A 17787-nucleotide genomic window follows, 5' to 3' on the forward strand; every position below is an offset into this window, starting at 1 on the left:
TCCTCTTCTGGGCATTCCTTTTTTTCCACATTTAAAAAAACATGAAAATTAGTCTGATGATGGATCACATGTGTCCACAATGGTTGGACACACAGTTTCCAACCATTTTGGCTCTATTTAAAACGTTTCCCTGTTTTATTTGACTCATTTTAATAGTCCCAAAGAAGTCAAATTAATCATAATTAAGACTGTCTAAGAGTGTCTGAAAAAAATAAACCTGTTGTTGTGTAGCAGAAATAGTTGACAGTTTGCTCTACTTTCAACTGCTGTTAATCATCACTGCTCCACGCCTCCATGCTCCTCGGAGTAACAAACAGCTTTGTCCGGCCCATTTCTCACATAACTCAACATGTTTAGGAGGTTGACAATGAAGCTTGACATTCCTAAAAAGAAAGTGAACTGCATTCCTGGAAACTATCCTGGAGAAGTACATTACTTTCCTTACTGGCTCTTGTCTTGTATTTAGATGATTGACCAGGGTCTGCTCCTCCATGACGGCTCCTACTTCAGAGACCTGTGGAACATCCTTGACTTTATAGTCGTGGTGGGAGCATTGGTGGCCTTCGCCCTCTCGTCAGTCACATGATTTATTTGAATTAATCATATGCACTAACCATATGTCTAAACATCAACTTGTGTTTAAATCAGCTGTAAATAATTTTTTTCTGCTGTAATTATTCTTCCACTTCATGTAGTCATCTCTTCCATCTTGTTTCTAACATTATAACTGTTAATATATGTGTCCTTCTTTCCTGTTTTTCTTCGTCTGTGGGTGATGCCCCTGTGGGATTGACCAGCAGCAATGTGATGGGGTAAAAAACATAACATAAGTAGTGTTACCTAAGTAGACTATGTCAGATTACGCATACTGTAATGATGGACGAATAAGGTTGGGGAAAAACATGAGTGTCTAAAAATGTGGTATTTACTATGCCGCAATGGTCTTATGCTCACAGTCTGTCTGTCCTTCTGTACAGAAATAACAAAGGACGGGACATTAAGACCATCAAGTCTCTAAGAGTGTTGCGTGTCCTCAGACCGCTAAAGACCATCAAGAGACTTCCTAAACTCAAGGTCAGACATACTACAACTTTGATATCTCGGCTTCAGACCTGAGAGCAGATATAGAACGAGTAAACAGATGAGGTGGTAAACGCTGAGCATCAGGGCATGAAGACATGTTGTCAAACCTCACACATAGAATGTCCACAGGGAGAAAACAAATCATAAAAGCGCCTTGCATACACAGGTGGATAATGCTTAAAAGCTCCAACTACACTCCTCAGTGGAAAAAGAAACAATACAAAATGGAAACTAAGATTTCAATTTGCAGACAGGAGAAATGAAGAGAATAATGTAAAAACTGACAATACGTGAGAAGGGGGGAGAGTTTAAAATGAAGGCAGGGAATTAGCTAGCCTGAGATGCAGCTCGAGGACTGTCTGACTGTGCTAACAGGTACTCATTTTGGGATTGCGACTAATACCAAAAACACATCTTGTTCTATTCACCGGGACAGGGAGTAAAAAACATGAACTTAACCCAAAAGTCCCATTAATGGTTGTACATGTTTTAACATATAATCCTTTGTAATATCTGTCTGACATGTCTTTAGATTCATTTATTTCCTTCCAGGCAGCCACTTGTTTCACTTTATGCCAGTAAAAATCAAACTTTCTGTTTTTGAAACCTTTTCTGTTGGTGTTTTCGGATGTGAAACTACAACTTTTGTTACGTTAAAAGATGGAAATCATTGCATTCATGCGCTATGTTGTCCAAAAAACTATAAGCAAATGCTAGCATTGTTAATAGGATAGTGGGGTTTTTCTTGCATGTATGACAGCTGACTCAAGCCTTAGATGTCTGATTATTAAAATATGAATTCAAACAAATGAACAAAGGTTTGCAAAATGCCCCTACAGTAATTGGATTACTGTGTAATAGTACTATAAATTTGAATAAGTAGATAGTTATATGCCTCAATGAATATACTGAAAATGGTGCTTGCTTGTTGCTGTGTAGCTGCACATCTGCACAGACCTGATTTCCTGATCTCACCGTGTTTTTCATCTTACGTCTCTCTATTCCAGGCGGTGTTTGACTGTGTAGTGACGTCTCTGAAAAACGTCTTCAACATCCTGATCGTCTACAAGCTTTTCATGTTCATCTTTGCCGTCATCGCTGTGCAGCTCTTTAAGGGGAAGTTTTTCTACTGTACAGACAGTTCCAAGGACACAGAAAAGGATTGCCAGTAATACTCACTTTTTTCTGTTTTCCCTTCATTTATTTCTGCACTCAGATTTATATTCATCTTTGTTTATTTGTTTCGTTCTTTTCACTTCATCTCTTTTCCCTTCCTTCTTTTCCCATCCATAATTAAGTCATGTATTCCTTTTTGTAATTGTTGTTTTTTGGCTTCATATCCTCCTAAAACTAGACACTTGGGTCAGTAAACTTGTTAAAAAAAGGTTAAATAATTTTTACATTTTCTTAATGTTTTTTCTTCATTAAATGTATCTTAGTTACATTTTTTTTCTCCTCCAGGGGTTACTACATTGACTATGGGAAGGATAAGAAAGAGGTGAAGAGGAGAGACTGGAAGAGACACGAGTTTCACTATGACAACGTCATCTGGGCTCTACTCACTCTCTTCACTGTTTCCACTGGAGAGGGATGGCCTCAGTGAGTCTGACTGGAATCAGCGGATGAGGGCTAATTCTCTAGCTGGTTGAGGAAATCCAGCAGGAGCTTTCCCGCACATCATTTTCCTTTCTTAGAGGGCTCATTAGCTTTTATGAGCGTTATAACCTTTCAACATCTGTCTTGTTCTTTGGTAATGGTCAAATCTGATCTTTGATGGAGGAAATATAATAGATGTGATTAACTTAACAAAGAATTTGCCATTCATTATCTCACAATAATATTATACCAATATTTTGCTGACAGTGGTTGTGGGTTTGTACTGTTGCAACCCGTGTTAATTGACTTATGCTGTGTCAATAAATCAAAAAGGATGAAATTGGCATTTGATCTCCACCCCAGTTAAAAACACTATCAAACTTTCTTTTCTACAAAAGGAATAGCTCCTGTAAGTGTGCAAGAGTCTTGATTTTGTGAAAGATTTCAAGCAGCTGCATGAGAATATTCTCATTGTTAATTGACATTTTTGCTGTTTTTTTCTTGCCAAAAAGAAGAAGTTCTTATTTGTAGTTGCTTGGGCGTTTAATAGCAGCGTTAGCAATAATATGCATTGTGTCTCGACTCTTTTAGGGTTCTGCAGCACTCAGTGGATGTAACAGAGGAGGACAGGGGTCCGAGCCACGGCAACAGGATGGAGATGTCTATCTTCTATGTCATCTACTTTGTTGTCTTTCCTTTCTTCTTTGTAAACATCTTCGTGGCTCTCATCATCATCACCTTCCAAGAACAGGGCGATAAGATGATGGAGGAGTGCAGCTTGGAAAAGAATGAGGTGAGGAAAGATTAATAGAAGAACGACAAATAAACACTTTCTCTGTCTTTGTCTCTTTCTTTGTGTTTAATGGCCAATAAGCTTCTTTCTAGTCTTTTCCCTTCTGTCAAATCAGCTTTAGTTAAATCTTTTTCTTCCCTGTCTGCCTTCCTTTCTCTGTCTCTTTACTTTATGCAAAGTATAGATTTCCAGTCTATTTTTTTGAAGACCAATTACATCAAATAAACTCTGACTAGCTTTGTAAGTCCATAAATGTTCTTGTAGAAAACATCTATGTCTTTCAAACAGAAAAGAAGCAAAAACAAAGAACCCGGTCATGTAAAACAAGGTGAATAGTTAGACTGTGTGCTGTGTGTATTTACTGTTTTATTCTTCTTCCCTTTCTTTTCCTCCTGTTCTCTATATTGCAGAGGGCGTGCATAGACTTTGCCATCGGTGCCAAGCCCCTGACGCGTTACATGCCCCAGAACCGGCACACATTCCAATACCGTCTGTGGCATTTTGTGGTGTCACCCTCTTTTGAGTACACCGTCCTGGCCATGATCGCTCTCAACACCATTGTACTTATGATGAAGGTGAGGATAATAAAAAGAGAAATCAAAATCAAAGACTACAACAGCACATCTTAGTAGGACCATAATTGGAGGAAAACAGCTGGTGTGACAGGTTCTACCATTATCTACTGTACATCTCTCTTCTCACTCTTAAGGATGAGGTGCCATTTTCCACATATCCTTGTTTGCTAAAAGGAAAAAAACACACCTTGTGTTGCTTCTCAGCAACATATTCTGTCATGGAGTTGCGACTGTTAACACATTTTAAAATAAGTCGAGATGTGTCACTCCTATCTGGAAACATGGATGTGAAAAAATACACTGTGTTTTTTTTTCATTTGGATGTGTTTTTTCCCCTCTCTCTCACCACTTTTCTTCTGAACTGGCCTTTTTTGGGCTGTGCTAGCAGACAGACAGACAGACAGACGCAGGGTGACTCAGCCTGTATTAAATATTGATCTATAATGTCCAGGGGCTGCTATTTAGCATGACCTCATTAACTGTGGCTGCCGCCCCTAGAGGAATGACTCCTTTTATAGTACGACAGATGAGAGGTGCAGAGACTGAGACACTATTTATGGGTCTGGAAGAATCTTCCATCAACCTGTTGTTCTGCAGGGTGCAGGGCTGAAGTTCAGTGAACTGCTTCAGGAATATTCCAGTTTTTTATTCTTCTCATAACATAGATTTTTTATTTGCAGTTTAATAATTGCCTCCTTTCTATTTTCAGTATTACTCTGCCCCGCCAGCCTACGAGGCCGTACTGAAGCATCTAAACACAGCTTTCACTGTTCTCTTCTCTGTTGAGTGCGTCCTCAAGATCATGGCCTTTGGGTTTTTGGTGAGAGAAAAGAGAAGCAAACAGCCTGAATGTGAATTAAAGATTCTTTTTTAGGATTGGCTCTAAGTATCATTCCTGTTTCCACAGAACTACTTTCGAGACACATGGAACATTTTTGACTTCATCACTGTTTTGGGCAGCATCACAGAGATTGTGGTAGACTTGCAGGTAAATAAGAAAAAACATAATTAACTCTGACAGTGAAAGAAAGAGTGAACCTTTGGGACTGTCTTTTTTCTGCACAGTTGTGTGAACATACTATTGTATGCTATGTCAAGCTGACATCCTGCCCTATGTCCTTACGCCAGTTTGTTGATACGTTCAACATGAGTTTCTTGAAGCTGTTCCGAGCAGCTCGACTGATCAAACTACTCCGACAAGGTTACACCATCCGCATTCTTCTGTGGACCTTCGTCCAGTCCTTCAAGGCTTTGCCCTATGTCTGCCTGCTCATTGCCATGCTCTTCTTCATCTACGCCATCATTGGCATGCAGGTTAGAAAGACACATGCTTGATTGGTCTCTGTTTTTCTGTGGAGATGGTACTTAATATACAAAATTTACTATATTTTATCCAGCGTCCCACAGCATCCTAAGTATATGTGTTTCATGGTGAAATATTCACACATACAAAAATAAACACATGCAAAATGGGTAGTGCGTGATATAAACACTGTCACTGTTAAGGATTGTGTGTATATCTGTGTGAATCAGGTGTTTGGGAACATTAAGCTAAATGAGGAGACTCACATTACGCAGCACAACAACTTCAAGACCTTCTCTGGTGCTCTGATGCTGCTGTTCAGGTAGGACACCCTGAGATCTTTATTGCTGTTCTTTGGTTAGCTTTGGACTCTATGTTGTTTCAGTTCACTGTATCTAAGAGTGATCCAAATTACACATAGTTTGCTTTCAATAACACATTTCCTTAATGTAGTCTAAATAATGTTGCTAGGTTACGGTAGTTTGTACCAAGGGGCTCCTCAGTGTCACAGGGTGATCGATGCTGCAGTCTACCACGTACTTGCTTAGCAAATTTTTAGCAAAACACTTTGAGTTTTACAAAGCAGAGTGGTTCAAGTAATGAAATTGCTATCTCGACCAAAATGTTTATTTCTCCATGTTTAAGTTCCAAGTTTGTTTTCATAAGCAGTGAAGATTTAAACATGATAAGAATTCCTTACGCTTGCAGTAAAACTAAAATAAAAAAGAAACATATTATAATATAAAACACTCACAGTAAAATTTAAAGACCTTACAAGTTAGCACCATTACATACAGAATGTACTGTAAATGTGCGAATTAGACTACACAACTAGGTCTCACATTTGGGCCATCTGAAAGCAGTCTCTGCAAGCCTCGATGCTTTGATAGTACTTTCCAGATGGCAGACGTAACTGTGAACAAACTGTAAACTGGACTGCTCAAGTCCTAAGTGACCCTTCCTCCGCCTGGCGTTGTGTAATGTGTGTGTGTCCAGGAGTGCCACAGGGGAGTCATGGCAGGAGATCATGTTGTCGTGTCTGGGGGGACAGAAGTGTGAGATGGACACCTCGCTTCCCCCAGCAGTACCAACATCTGACCAGGAGGGGGGCTGTGGCTCCGACTTCGCATATTTCTACTTTGTCTCGTTCATCTTCTTCAGCTCCTTCCTGGTAAGTCCAGAACCTGGAGTGTAAATAATAACTTAGCCGGCGTGCTTACATTTGGCACATTCACAGAAATGTTGATTAATGTGTGTTGTCCTTTATAAATAAAATAAATAAAATTAAATATCTTTTTTATGTTTTGACCTGGTTATTTTTCAGAGGAAGAGCAGCCATTCTTTATATTTTGAACACTTTCCATTCTCATATAATTAAATATGATGGCTTCTCCTTTCTGTCCAGATGCTGAACCTGTTTGTGGCTGTGATCATGGATAACTTTGAGTATCTGACAAGAGACTCGTCCATCTTGGGTCCTCACCACCTGGATGAGTTTGTCCGGATCTGGGGGGAGTATGACCGTGCCGCCTGGTTAGTGTCTCTCTGTCTTAAAGCTACACTATCATTTCATCATAAGTGCAACTGTGCACATACAGATGCTACAGTTTTCAGTGATGTAAAAAACTCCATAATACACACATATGGATAAAAGTAAGAGGTACTCTTCTTAATCCACATCTGTTGTCACAACAGTTGTATCTAAAATTGGATTTAAAAAGCAATAGTGGGATATCTGTTTAGCACTTTTAACAGCATCTGAACTAGTTGCAACAGATAAATGACAACAGCTACCGATAACCATGTAAAATGTTAATGTATGTGTTTATTACAGATTTTCTTTTTTTTTAGATTTATTGCTGTTTGAATGTCCTACAACTACTTTTTTGAAGACAAGAGGAGAAAGCCTTCAGTTAGGCCTCATTTACGCGTCACTACAAGGTTGTAATGACGCAAACTAAAGACATATATGTTTTTTCCAGTGGTAGGATCCACTATAAGGAGATGTACAAAGTTGTGCGCACTATCTCACCACCCCTGGGCTTTGGAAAGAACTGCCCGCACAGGGTGGCATGCAAGGTTTGGTTCCCCCATATCAACAAACCCCTCTGCCTCTTTTGTGTGGGATCCTTCCTGACCTCCTATCCCTCCTTCCCTTCACCTGTTGTCACCACCCTGCTTGGCCTTAAGGGGTGTGTTACTCAGGTCAAAGAATGACGACACTCAAGTCTCAGGGTACTAAGGCACAGGACATCCCTCATTCAGGATCATAAATAAACATTTTTATTGTTCCTTTTGCTTACTGTTGGTGCAGTTATATAACCATGTATACAATATGTACATCACCTTTATTTATTCGGGGAGGGTCAGTTGAGAGCATGCTCTCATTTACAATGACGTCCTGACAAAATTATACCTACAAAACCGCTGAACAACTTAATATACACTATACAGTTGCAGTACACAGTACGCACATAAAACAATTACAGAATGTTAAACTCAAAATGCACATGTACATTCAGTACACATGGCTTTATGAAGAAAAAACAGGGAAATCCTGTCTCTTTCTACCTTTTGGATCTGGTTTAAAGAAGAGTTCCCTCTCTCACACACACACACATACAACACTTCACAACGTAAGTATTTGATATGTGTACCAGATCCAGTGAGGCTGTCATTCCTTCGCTTATCCTGTCCAAGGTTTTCTCCTTTCCCAGATTTCTATGCCCTGATGGCAGCATAGAAAGAATACAACCTGATTTACTTTGTCCTACTCTTTACTCCCTATTCCTGTGTGATGCCTTGGAATAATCCTCTTTCTTGTATCTCCTCCATTTATGTTCCTCTCTTCTACCCTCCAACCCCTCCTTTGCTCTTTCTCTCCTCCATCCCTTGGGAACGCACTCCCCAATTCCTCCACTGTTATTCAATTTCTCCTCCACCTCCAACATCATCCCTCTGCCTTCCTTCCCCCATTTCCACTCCCTCCCTCTTTTCCCTCTCTCTCACTCCCATCTTCATGGCTACCTGGCACCCCCAGTGGTCGTATCCATTACAATGACATGTATGAGATGTTGACCAACATGTCGCCACCGCTAGGCCTGGGCAAGAAATGCCCCTCCAAGGTGGCATATAAGGTAGACCAAACACTAGAGCCTAACAGGCATTTCCTTCATGTTTTAATTAACAAGGACAGGCGCTGTAGATTTTTTTTTGTGTCACACATTGGAAAAGCAAGGCATTTTTTTCTGTTGTTTATATGGTGCAGTTTTGCTTGTTGGAACCGTTCCAGTGCTTTTTCATTGGCAGATGATTAAAGCTACAGTAATAACTTGCCTGTTTTGCTTTGCATCTTGGCAGAAAAAAAAGGCGCCATTATCTGTTTGCTGTTATCTGATGAAAGCGTCTCTGTGGAGTTTATTGCTCTAAACAAGTTAGAGAACATTAATCAGAAAGTTGTCAAACATCTACATGCTTCGTCTTTCATCAAAGTCTGCTGTCAAATGTTCTCGTCTTTCATACTTACTTCTTTGTTTCTCACATTTACCTTTCTGCATGCGCCTCTTGCCACAGCCACTGCGTGTGTGTGTGTGTGTGTCTGTGTCTGTGTGTCTGTCTGTGTGTGTGTGTGTGTGTATCTGGGGGGATTATGACCATTGCGCCTGGTTAGTGTCTCTCTGTCTTAAAGCTACCCAATCATTTCATCAAAAGTGTGCACATGCAGACGCTACTATTTTCAGTGATGTCAAATGATGTGTTCTACAGTCATGCTGTAAAATATAAACTCCATAATACACTTTCACATATAAAAAGTTAAAGGTACTCTGCTTAATACACATCTATGTGTGTGTGTGTGTGTGTGTGTGTGTGTGTGTGTGTGTGTGTGTGTGTGTGTGTGTGTGTGTGTGTTGTTGTTGTATTTGTGTTTGTGAGTTTGCGAGCCTGTCAGAATGTGTGTTTCATGAGTTTTATCTTCTTGTTAGTCTTTTTTTTTTTTTAAATGTGTCTGTAGTTATTCTGTGACCTCAGATTCTGTTGAACATTTTTTAGAAGTCTTCATTTTACATAACTACTTGTCAAAACTGTTTTCTTGTGATCATCAAATAATAACTGTATCTTGTGTCTCAAAACAAGATACAGTAAATATTGACAAGGTTTTCCTCTCCATCCTTTTACATCTATCTGTGTTGATTACTTCATTTAAACAAAGCATACTAGGCTATATGAAATTATGATTAAAGTGGAAACATTTCCTTCTTGTAATGATGCCCAGAAAGGCCATGGTTGCTTAATTTTTTTTATTAAGCTAGTTGCCCTGAAATCATTATTTGGTTATCTAATTATCTCAGTAACAGATTTATGGTTGAGTATGAGCTCAGCTCCAGCTGGGTGTTTTTCCTTTGAGCTGAAACATATTCATATGTTGTTTATAATAACACAATGGCGCTCCTTAAAAGTGTCAAATCTAAACTGTTCATTCTCTAGTCTGTAAGCTAAATGAGTAAGCAAGTATCTAAAAAACTTAATTTGTTATCTTGAGATAATGACAATATTAAGTCATTACAACAAATAACTAGACTGAAAAACATTATGAAATACCACCGCCGCTCTGGGCTTCCACTTTTTCATTGTGATATGTGGTGTAATTGTTTGTTGGTGTGCTGGGTTGCGTCTGACTATGATGCTCTCTCGGTTGCCATCAGAGACTAGTCTTGATGAACATGCCTGTGGACGATGACATGTCTGTTCACTTCACCTCCACCCTCATGGCCCTAATTCGCACCGCCCTGGAGGTCAAGATAGCCAGAGGTCAGAATGAATATCAAAACTTTACAGACACATTCACTGTGATGTAAAAGTTATTAAATCTCACTTTTTATCTCCAGGAGGGGAGGATAGAAATCAGATGGACTTGGACTTACAGAAGGAGATCGGTGTCATCTGGCCTCATCTCTCTCAGAAGACTTTGGACGTGCTGGTTCCCATTCACAAAGGTGACATGACCCTGCATCTTTACAGTACTATTATTCATATGTCAATGAATATCCATGTTTTCTATCCTAGTAGTTGTAGTGGTAAATGTTATTACATTTAATAATGTACTCTTGAAGGGTCATGTCTGATGCTTTCTCCTTTTTCAGCCAGTGACATGACAATTGGGAAGATTTATGCCGCCATGATGATCATGGACTATTACAAGCAGAGCAAGGCCAAGAAGCTCCGACAGCAACTGGAGGAACAGGTACTTTTCATTTTTTATTTTTAGGTTTATTATGATGACATGTTTTGGTAAGTGTATTCCCCTAAGGCACCCAGCAGCCACTGATGTGCAGTGGTTTGATTGCATAATTCCGCTCTTTTCATATTGGTCACCATTTAAAATTTTACATTTTGTATGGTTTACCTGTTTGGTTTAAAGTTTAGCTTGGGATTTGTTTGTACCAAAACCCAGTCAGCTTAACATTGAACTGAGTATACCTTTAAAGTAATTCTACAATAAACTGAAAAGACAGCTAATACAAAAAAGTCACATGTCAAGTCATAGGTCATTGGTAGACACTGTAGAATTACAGGAGTGTATTTATTTTCATTTCCCATCTCCCCTTGAATGTGTTTTTCTCTCCCCATAGAAACATGCTCCTATGTTCCAGCGTATGGACGCCTCCTCTCTGCCTCCAGAAATCCTATGCAATGCCAAATCCCTTTCATTCCTCAGGCACAGTGCCGGATCTGCTCTGTAAATATTCAACTTTAATTTAGCTCACACCGTTATTTCGATTTATATGTGGTTATGTATGCTTGTAGGAATAGATGAATAGTGTTTTTCTGTAGATCTGCTCAAGGACTTTTTTAGATGCCTTCTGTTCTTTCATCATCATCATCATCAGCCACAATAATTGACAAATCTATGTGATTATCTAATGTAGTTGCCCTGTCGGTTTGTGCTCCTTCAGCACCAGAGGAGGTTTTCTAGCACTCAGCCCTATCTCTCCACAAGAGATGTTCCTGCAGCCGCTGTCGCGCTCCGGGGAGGAGAAGGAGGAGGAGGATGACGGCGACTATCGTTCACCCTACCACCCTTACCATCACCCACATCACCAGCACCATCATTTACAAACACTGGTACCCACCTACATGTAGTATTGAACTGGTCAAGCAAAAATCTATAAATGATACTTTCACTGCTGCATGAAAAATAATATAATTTGAATGAACACACAAACTACATGCAAGATCTGTATTGGGACACATTGTTTATTACTTAACGTTGTTGTTAAACTGTTGTTGGAGTGTTTTTATAGAGACTCTAAGCTTGACTCTTAAGACAAAAATAAATAAAGAAGAAACAACCAGCCCTCTTTTTTGTGATATTTCTGTGTAGGTGCCAGACGTAGTGGAATATAATCAAGTGATGCAGCAGGCCAGGCAGGACGCAACAGTTATTAAATCACCTCAGCGCACAGCATCCATCAGAGCTTCCTCCATGCCCAGACTGGCTTTTGATCCACTGGTAATAAAAGAGTAATACACTTTATTCAAACCTAAATTCAGCAACAAACAAATCTTGTTTTAGAAAGTGCTCTGAAAATGTATAAGCAATTGAAATGAATTAGTTAGAGTTTTCTCAGCACATAACGTATGTATGTAGGCTTTGTATTTGTGGGTGTTTGATGATGAGAGAATGTGTGTTTGCTGATTAGGTGTCATTCACGGTTTCTTAAGTGATTCCTTCTCTGGTTGTTGGGTGTGTATGTAGCCTGGGATGTCAGCAGACAGTAAGCTGATAAAGCGCTCCTTCTCTACCATCGGAGACCAGTGTGTGAACGGCCTCTGGCAGGAGCAGCACTCTCTGGAGAGAGTCAGTCCTGATGGCTCATACAGGCCTCGTCAGAGGAGCTACAGAGGTCACTGAACACACACAGCATTATATTGCATGATACATTTTAGCAATAGCAATGTTGGCATAGCAATGTTTAGAAGTCATAGAAGTAAAAATGTCCTTAAAAAAAAAATTACTAACCTCTTAGCTCCTAGAGTCAACCACAAAGAAACAAGCAGTCATGAGAGAGGGCGATCTAAGGAACGGCGCCACCTACTGTCTCCTGACGTGTCCCGCTGCAACTCTGAGGAGCGCAGCTACGATCCATTGTGTGAAAGAACAAGGTCCCGTTCACCTAGCGAAGGACGCACACACACCTTACAGAGACAGGTAGGACAATAGGGTTAATTACACACTGAAGCACCAGTCAGTCTTTGTGACCCAAAGACGTGCTGGTTGTTATTGCACAATGAAATCGAGGACAGTTTTGTACCTGTGATTGGATGTGAGTCCAGTGAACCACCTGGAAGAACACCAGCAGTACTCTGTCTTTTTGCAGCAGAAGGATGATAACAGCTGAAACTGTAGCTGTAGGAGTCTATAACAGTACTGCCCTTACTATTGTGTTTGTGTTGTTTGCAGGTAAACACAACAGGCAGCCCTGCTCATTCAGCCTCAGACTCCGGCACACCTCGTAATCGACGCCAGCTGCCACAGACACCCTCCCGGCCTCGGCCATTCATCTCCTACTCCCCTCTGGTCTGCCAAGCCCACATCTCACCAGCACCAACAGCCTCCTCTGAGGGACAGACCCAGCCTCAGGATGGCGCTGGTGGCTCCACTGAGAACTTGTGGAGGGCTGATAAGGAGGGTGGCCCCCGAACTGGAGGTCAGGGGTCATTTGGAGTACAGGTGTTAGGACCGAGCAACCCATCTCCTCACCGCTACATCTCAGAGCCCTACCTCCCATTCCATGATGACGGAAGCGGTGGAGAGGCAGGAGACGGGCAGGAGACGCTTACTTTTGAGACTGCCATAGCAACCAGCCTAGGACGGGCCAACGCCATAAGCTCCGCTCCTCAACTCAGACACTCCTGGCAGGTTCCTAATGGTCATTTCCGAAAGCACTTGGGCCAAGCGAATCCAGCTCAAGCCGGCGAGCTGCTAAGTGACACAGACGAGGACGACCGCTGCTAAAAAGAAAAAAAACAGAGACGAAGGGGATGCATAGAGCAAGTGGGCACCTCGGAGAAGCTCCACAAGGCTTTAGCTCCTCTGTGGCTCTGAGAACTTGTATTCTCAGTACCAGTAGCATAACAAGCAGGACTGAACTCCAGCGCTCTTTATCTGGATATTTGGGTGTCTGTGTGCAACGTGTTCTTCTGTGTGTGTTTGTTGTAGCTGGAGGGAGGCTGTGTGTGTGTGTGTGTGTGTGTGTGTGTGTGTGTGTGTGTGTGTGTGTGTGTGTGTGTGTGCTCTTAATAGAGAAAAGTTGCCAAATCAAGAGAACAGCAGAGACTGACTGTACTATAAGTAGTTCATTACAGGCAGACCCCAAGCATTGCCAAGCCTTCCCACACAAGTTAGTGTTTTGATTGTTATTTGAACAAAATATGGTGAGACGTCTATCCAAGGTGTCTTTGAATCCAAGAAACTGATCTCAGTGCGTTTTGTGTAGGTGAACATAGAGGTAGCATGTAAAAATGTAATACACTGAATGTATTTTAGCTTTTGGTTCTTATGTTAAGGTAATTTGAAAGGGTTGCTGTTAGTGCTGACTGTGAACAATCGTAAGGGTAGCAGTTTGATTCTGTCAGATTTTGCCAATTTATAATTTAAAACAGTTCCTGTTTAAAACAAGAGTATCCACGTAGTCCATGGGCATTATGCAGTCACTAATAGTCAAAATAGATAGTCACTACAGAAAATTATCAGATTACAGAATAAGATATGTTTTGTCTCAGGATACTGGACCATTGTTTTTGAAAATGTGAAGGACTAGAAGTGTCTTTTACAGGTCTGTCAGCATGATATCAACATGACGAGACCACCAGTTGACTACAACGACTTTGGCCTGAGGTACAACCATCTGTAGGACAGACAGTCCGCGTGAATCTCAAATGGATATTCATTCTTCACGTTTCTTCTTAAGCCATTTTCTTCTGGTACATAGAGCCAGGGACGTGTCTTCTTCGGGTTGTGTATCCCTCTTTTATGTGATGATGAGAAATGAATGTCCTTTTTACATGTGATGCAACATGGAGGCTTTTACAAAAGACAAATCACAGGCACAGTATGGTTTGTCTATATGTTAACTGCCACATTGTTTCCGTCACATTGGAGCCCATGTTTTTTCTCAGTAGAAACAAGCGTTATGGAATTTCTTTGCGCCAGTCGTTAATAGTAATTTCCACATGCATGATTATGGTGACAATTGGAGAGAGAGAGAGAGAGAGAGGTGTGTCTGTGGCTACCAAATTGTTCTCATTGAAATGTGTCTATGATATTAAATAGGATTTTAAACCACCTCACTAACAGAGTAATAATGAAACAACAGGCAAAGAAATGTTAATACCTTCGAACATTCCACCTTTAGACCATTTGTTGTTCCCCTTAAATAAGATGTGTATTTATACCATGTGCTGTTGTATTAATGTAATATGTTGAGTTTGACATGTTTCTGAAATGTGAACACAGGACTTATCTGGAGGATCCACAGTCCAGAAGAGGTCACACTTCCCTGCAGGAGACTCACTTGGACTGAAAAAGTCGTGTTTTAGCAGAAAAACCTCCATTGAAGTGTGTTGATTCATACAGTTTACAGGTTAGGTTAAGGCTTCAGCCCGTATGTTATAGGACCGTGCTTAACATGTACAGTGCAGCCTAGGACTTAACCTTGATGTACAGAACAACCTAATCTGTGCCTGGGGAAGCTCACCCAAAGAGCTCCCTATCAAGCCTGGTTTTCTTAGATAAAGAAGCTTTCTGGTAAATATGAAGAATACCTAAAATAAATCCATGTTTAATTTATTGCACCATTTATAATTCATTTGAATCATGATGCCTGTCTATGACTTTAAAGAAGAAGTGTTTACATATCTGTTCAAAGGACCATTAAAGAGAGATCACTTGTCTTTTCTGTACTGGCTGATATTACCTTTATACCGTTATATGCTTAAGAATGTAATTATATATATACATATACATATATATATACTGTGTAATTTATTGTCATATACATAAGCTTAGTGATATCCTCAGGCGTATACTGGTCTTTAGAAATTTAAACATTTGTACTGTTTGCAAACACCCTTCCAATTTACCACACATTTAAGTTATGAATACAAGTTAACTGCACGCAATGGAATTTATCTACAACAATCACATTGTGCGTGTGCCTTTTAAGTCTGAATACACAAAAGAATGCAATGCAGTCAGAAAGCCTTTAGTCAGTAGCTGGATAAATTACAGGCTGACGCTTCATATGCACAGATTATTATCATAATGTGATAATTTAGGGTTTTCAACGACTGACTCCTTCAGGAGCGTGGGTTTCTGTATTTATGTTCACATATTCCCAAAATAACCAGGTGTAAAGGTTTCAATGCTCATCTTTACTCTTGGTGCTCTGGGTCAAAGCCCATCTGTTTATCGTGAAACCAGACGGTCTGTCTCGGGAAGCGAGCACACCACAGCAGTGTTATCACCATCCCAAAGCAAGGGATCATGGGAGAGACCGAGGAAATGTAAAACTTGTAGGTGTGAAAGGTAAGCAACTTTAGGATGAGGGAAACAAAAAGCAGTTACAATGTGTTTCATCAGTCAGACGCACCAGGTTCATATCAATTGTGTGGCATTTGGTTTTGATTACTGCAGTCATCTAGTAAAGTTGTTGCCTTCATGTTTACAACTTTCAAATTCCTAATGAATACGGCCATTCAGAAAAAACTTAAATCTTGTGATTTGTCCATATGAGGTGTAAAGTATCCTTTTTCATTTTCTTAAACAATGCAGAATTCTGGCAGTGTCAGTGTTGTTTCCAGTTTGTGTCAGATACCGCATTGATAATCTATTATCTATAATTTATGTCGTATGTGGATCTATTACAGCTCTTGGACATGCAGTCAGCCACTTATTACAATGTCTCAACAATAGAAGATGACCGAAGATGTCCAGCCTATCAGATTGAACAATATGCCACACTGTCCCCACCAACAGCTACAGTATTCGTCCCTCTGTAAGTATTACCAAGTAGGCTCAAGGCAGGAGCTAATGTTAAAACCTACTAAAATCCTTCTCAGTTGAAATTTCCAGTTATTAAAGAGGGTTTGGTTTCATGAGTCATGTCCACAACACAACCAAAGGTCTCCACAGGAAGTCATCTCAGGCCCACTCCACTCCAGTCCACACTGACCCATACTATCCTTATACTACTATATCAATAATTTTTTTTTTTACACATTAAAAACGTTACCCCACCAGTCTTAGAAGCAATAAGATTTTATAAGAACTTTATATCAACATGTATTTCTAACAAAGACAATATGTTAATAGTGTTATTCATTGTATATTCTTCCTCAATGTATTCATGATTCAAATTCATGTAACATGTTGAAAATCAAGGGAAAATTGTAAAATATATCCAAGGTATACAGAAACTCTGCTAAATCTGTATTTAAGTCTATATCCTTTACTCCAAAAGATGATTTTTCATTTTCAGTGAACTGACAAGGTCACACGTGACTGCAGGGAACTTGTTTATCTAGGAAGGCTTTTCTTTCCATGATGTGTAGGTTGAAAGGATTTAGCTGAAAGCTTTGGTGTTAAACTTGACCTTGACTGTTTACACACACAGGGTACTAATGCTGTCTGAATCTGTCAGCTTTATGATACAGTTTACATTCACTTGTGAAGCGGCTCTCTATAAGGAAAGTCTCTCTGTGACACTACAACCATGGGTTTAAAATCTACACTGTCCTGTATTCTCATCTCACAACTGTCCATGTCCAGTAAATTATCAAGTAAAAATGAGCACGTAGATGCGAGCATGTGTATTTGACGAAGTGTGTATGTGTCGGAGAGTCTTCTGTATGTGTGCATCTATTTGTGAATGGGTTAACGTTTACGTGACAGTTTTCCTGAAGTGCTGAGTGTGCTGATGTGTCTGTGTCAACGGTGGTCAGAGGAGACGCCGCTATTGGTTATTTTAGGGAAGAAAAGAGAGGAGCTGTTTCAGCTGAAAGTGGCGTTGAGACACTTCACTGTCGTCACTGCCTTGGAACAACACTATGAGTAACAAAACACAAAAAAACACACAAGCAAATATCCACCACCGAAAGTGTAGTGTAAGGTAAAAGTAGTGGAAAGAAAACTATTGGTATTTTGTGTACAGTATTTAGTTGCCAATGTATGTCACATTTCCTGGAAGATACTTTAGGGATTTAGACTTTGGGGGTGACACCGAATGCCTCAAGTTGCTTCGGTGATCCCACAGTAAATTGCACCAAACACTAAAGACACTTAAACTGGTTTAGGTCTCAAACACATATGCTTTAATTGACGTTTGAGTCTCTTTGCTTTTAGTTTTTTCTAGAAAATATTGGACGATATTAGGTTG

At 40.1% G+C, this 17787-nt stretch overlaps 1 protein-coding gene across 10 annotated transcripts in view; it reads left to right on the forward strand.

The window, feature by feature from the left end:
* The window catches only part of LOC117950134 (voltage-dependent R-type calcium channel subunit alpha-1E), a 92788-nt gene extending 77484 nt beyond the window's left edge, over positions 1 to 15304 (forward strand). For 4 of the 10 annotated variants that reach the window (XM_034880870.1, XM_034880869.1, XM_034880871.1 and 1 more), the window contains 23 exons: positions 467 to 573; positions 801 to 812; positions 978 to 1074; positions 2091 to 2251; positions 2545 to 2682; positions 3271 to 3472; positions 3883 to 4047; positions 4757 to 4867; positions 4955 to 5035; positions 5176 to 5361; positions 5581 to 5672; positions 6347 to 6521; positions 6756 to 6883; positions 8391 to 8487; positions 10054 to 10159; positions 10237 to 10344; positions 10492 to 10592; positions 10981 to 11087; positions 11305 to 11473; positions 11733 to 11861; positions 12108 to 12255; positions 12379 to 12560; positions 12813 to 15304. In XM_034880870.1, coding sequence (XP_034736761.1) covers positions 467 to 573; positions 801 to 812; positions 978 to 1074; positions 2091 to 2251; positions 2545 to 2682; positions 3271 to 3472; positions 3883 to 4047; positions 4757 to 4867; positions 4955 to 5035; positions 5176 to 5361; positions 5581 to 5672; positions 6347 to 6521; positions 6756 to 6883; positions 8391 to 8487; positions 10054 to 10159; positions 10237 to 10344; positions 10492 to 10592; positions 10981 to 11087; positions 11305 to 11473; positions 11733 to 11861; positions 12108 to 12255; positions 12379 to 12560; positions 12813 to 13367 — 3357 coding nt within the window. In that variant the 3' untranslated portion in view covers positions 13368 to 15304. Of the gene's footprint in view, positions 1 to 466; positions 574 to 800; positions 813 to 977; positions 1075 to 2090; positions 2252 to 2544; positions 2683 to 3270; positions 3473 to 3882; positions 4048 to 4756; positions 4868 to 4954; positions 5036 to 5175; positions 5362 to 5580; positions 5673 to 6346; positions 6522 to 6755; positions 6884 to 7332; positions 7430 to 8390; positions 8488 to 10053; positions 10160 to 10236; positions 10345 to 10491; positions 10593 to 10980; positions 11088 to 11304; positions 11474 to 11732; positions 11873 to 12107; positions 12256 to 12378; positions 12561 to 12812 lie in introns of those variants that run through there. The other 6 variants (XM_034880866.1, XM_034880864.1, XR_004657822.1 and 3 more) reach the window with 6 other exon arrangements.
* Positions 15305 to 17787: the final 2483 nt, after the last annotated feature.

Source organism: Etheostoma cragini, chromosome 9, assembly GCF_013103735.1.
Source record: "Etheostoma cragini isolate CJK2018 chromosome 9, CSU_Ecrag_1.0, whole genome shotgun sequence".
Taxonomy (NCBI): domain Eukaryota; kingdom Metazoa; phylum Chordata; class Actinopteri; order Perciformes; family Percidae; genus Etheostoma; species Etheostoma cragini.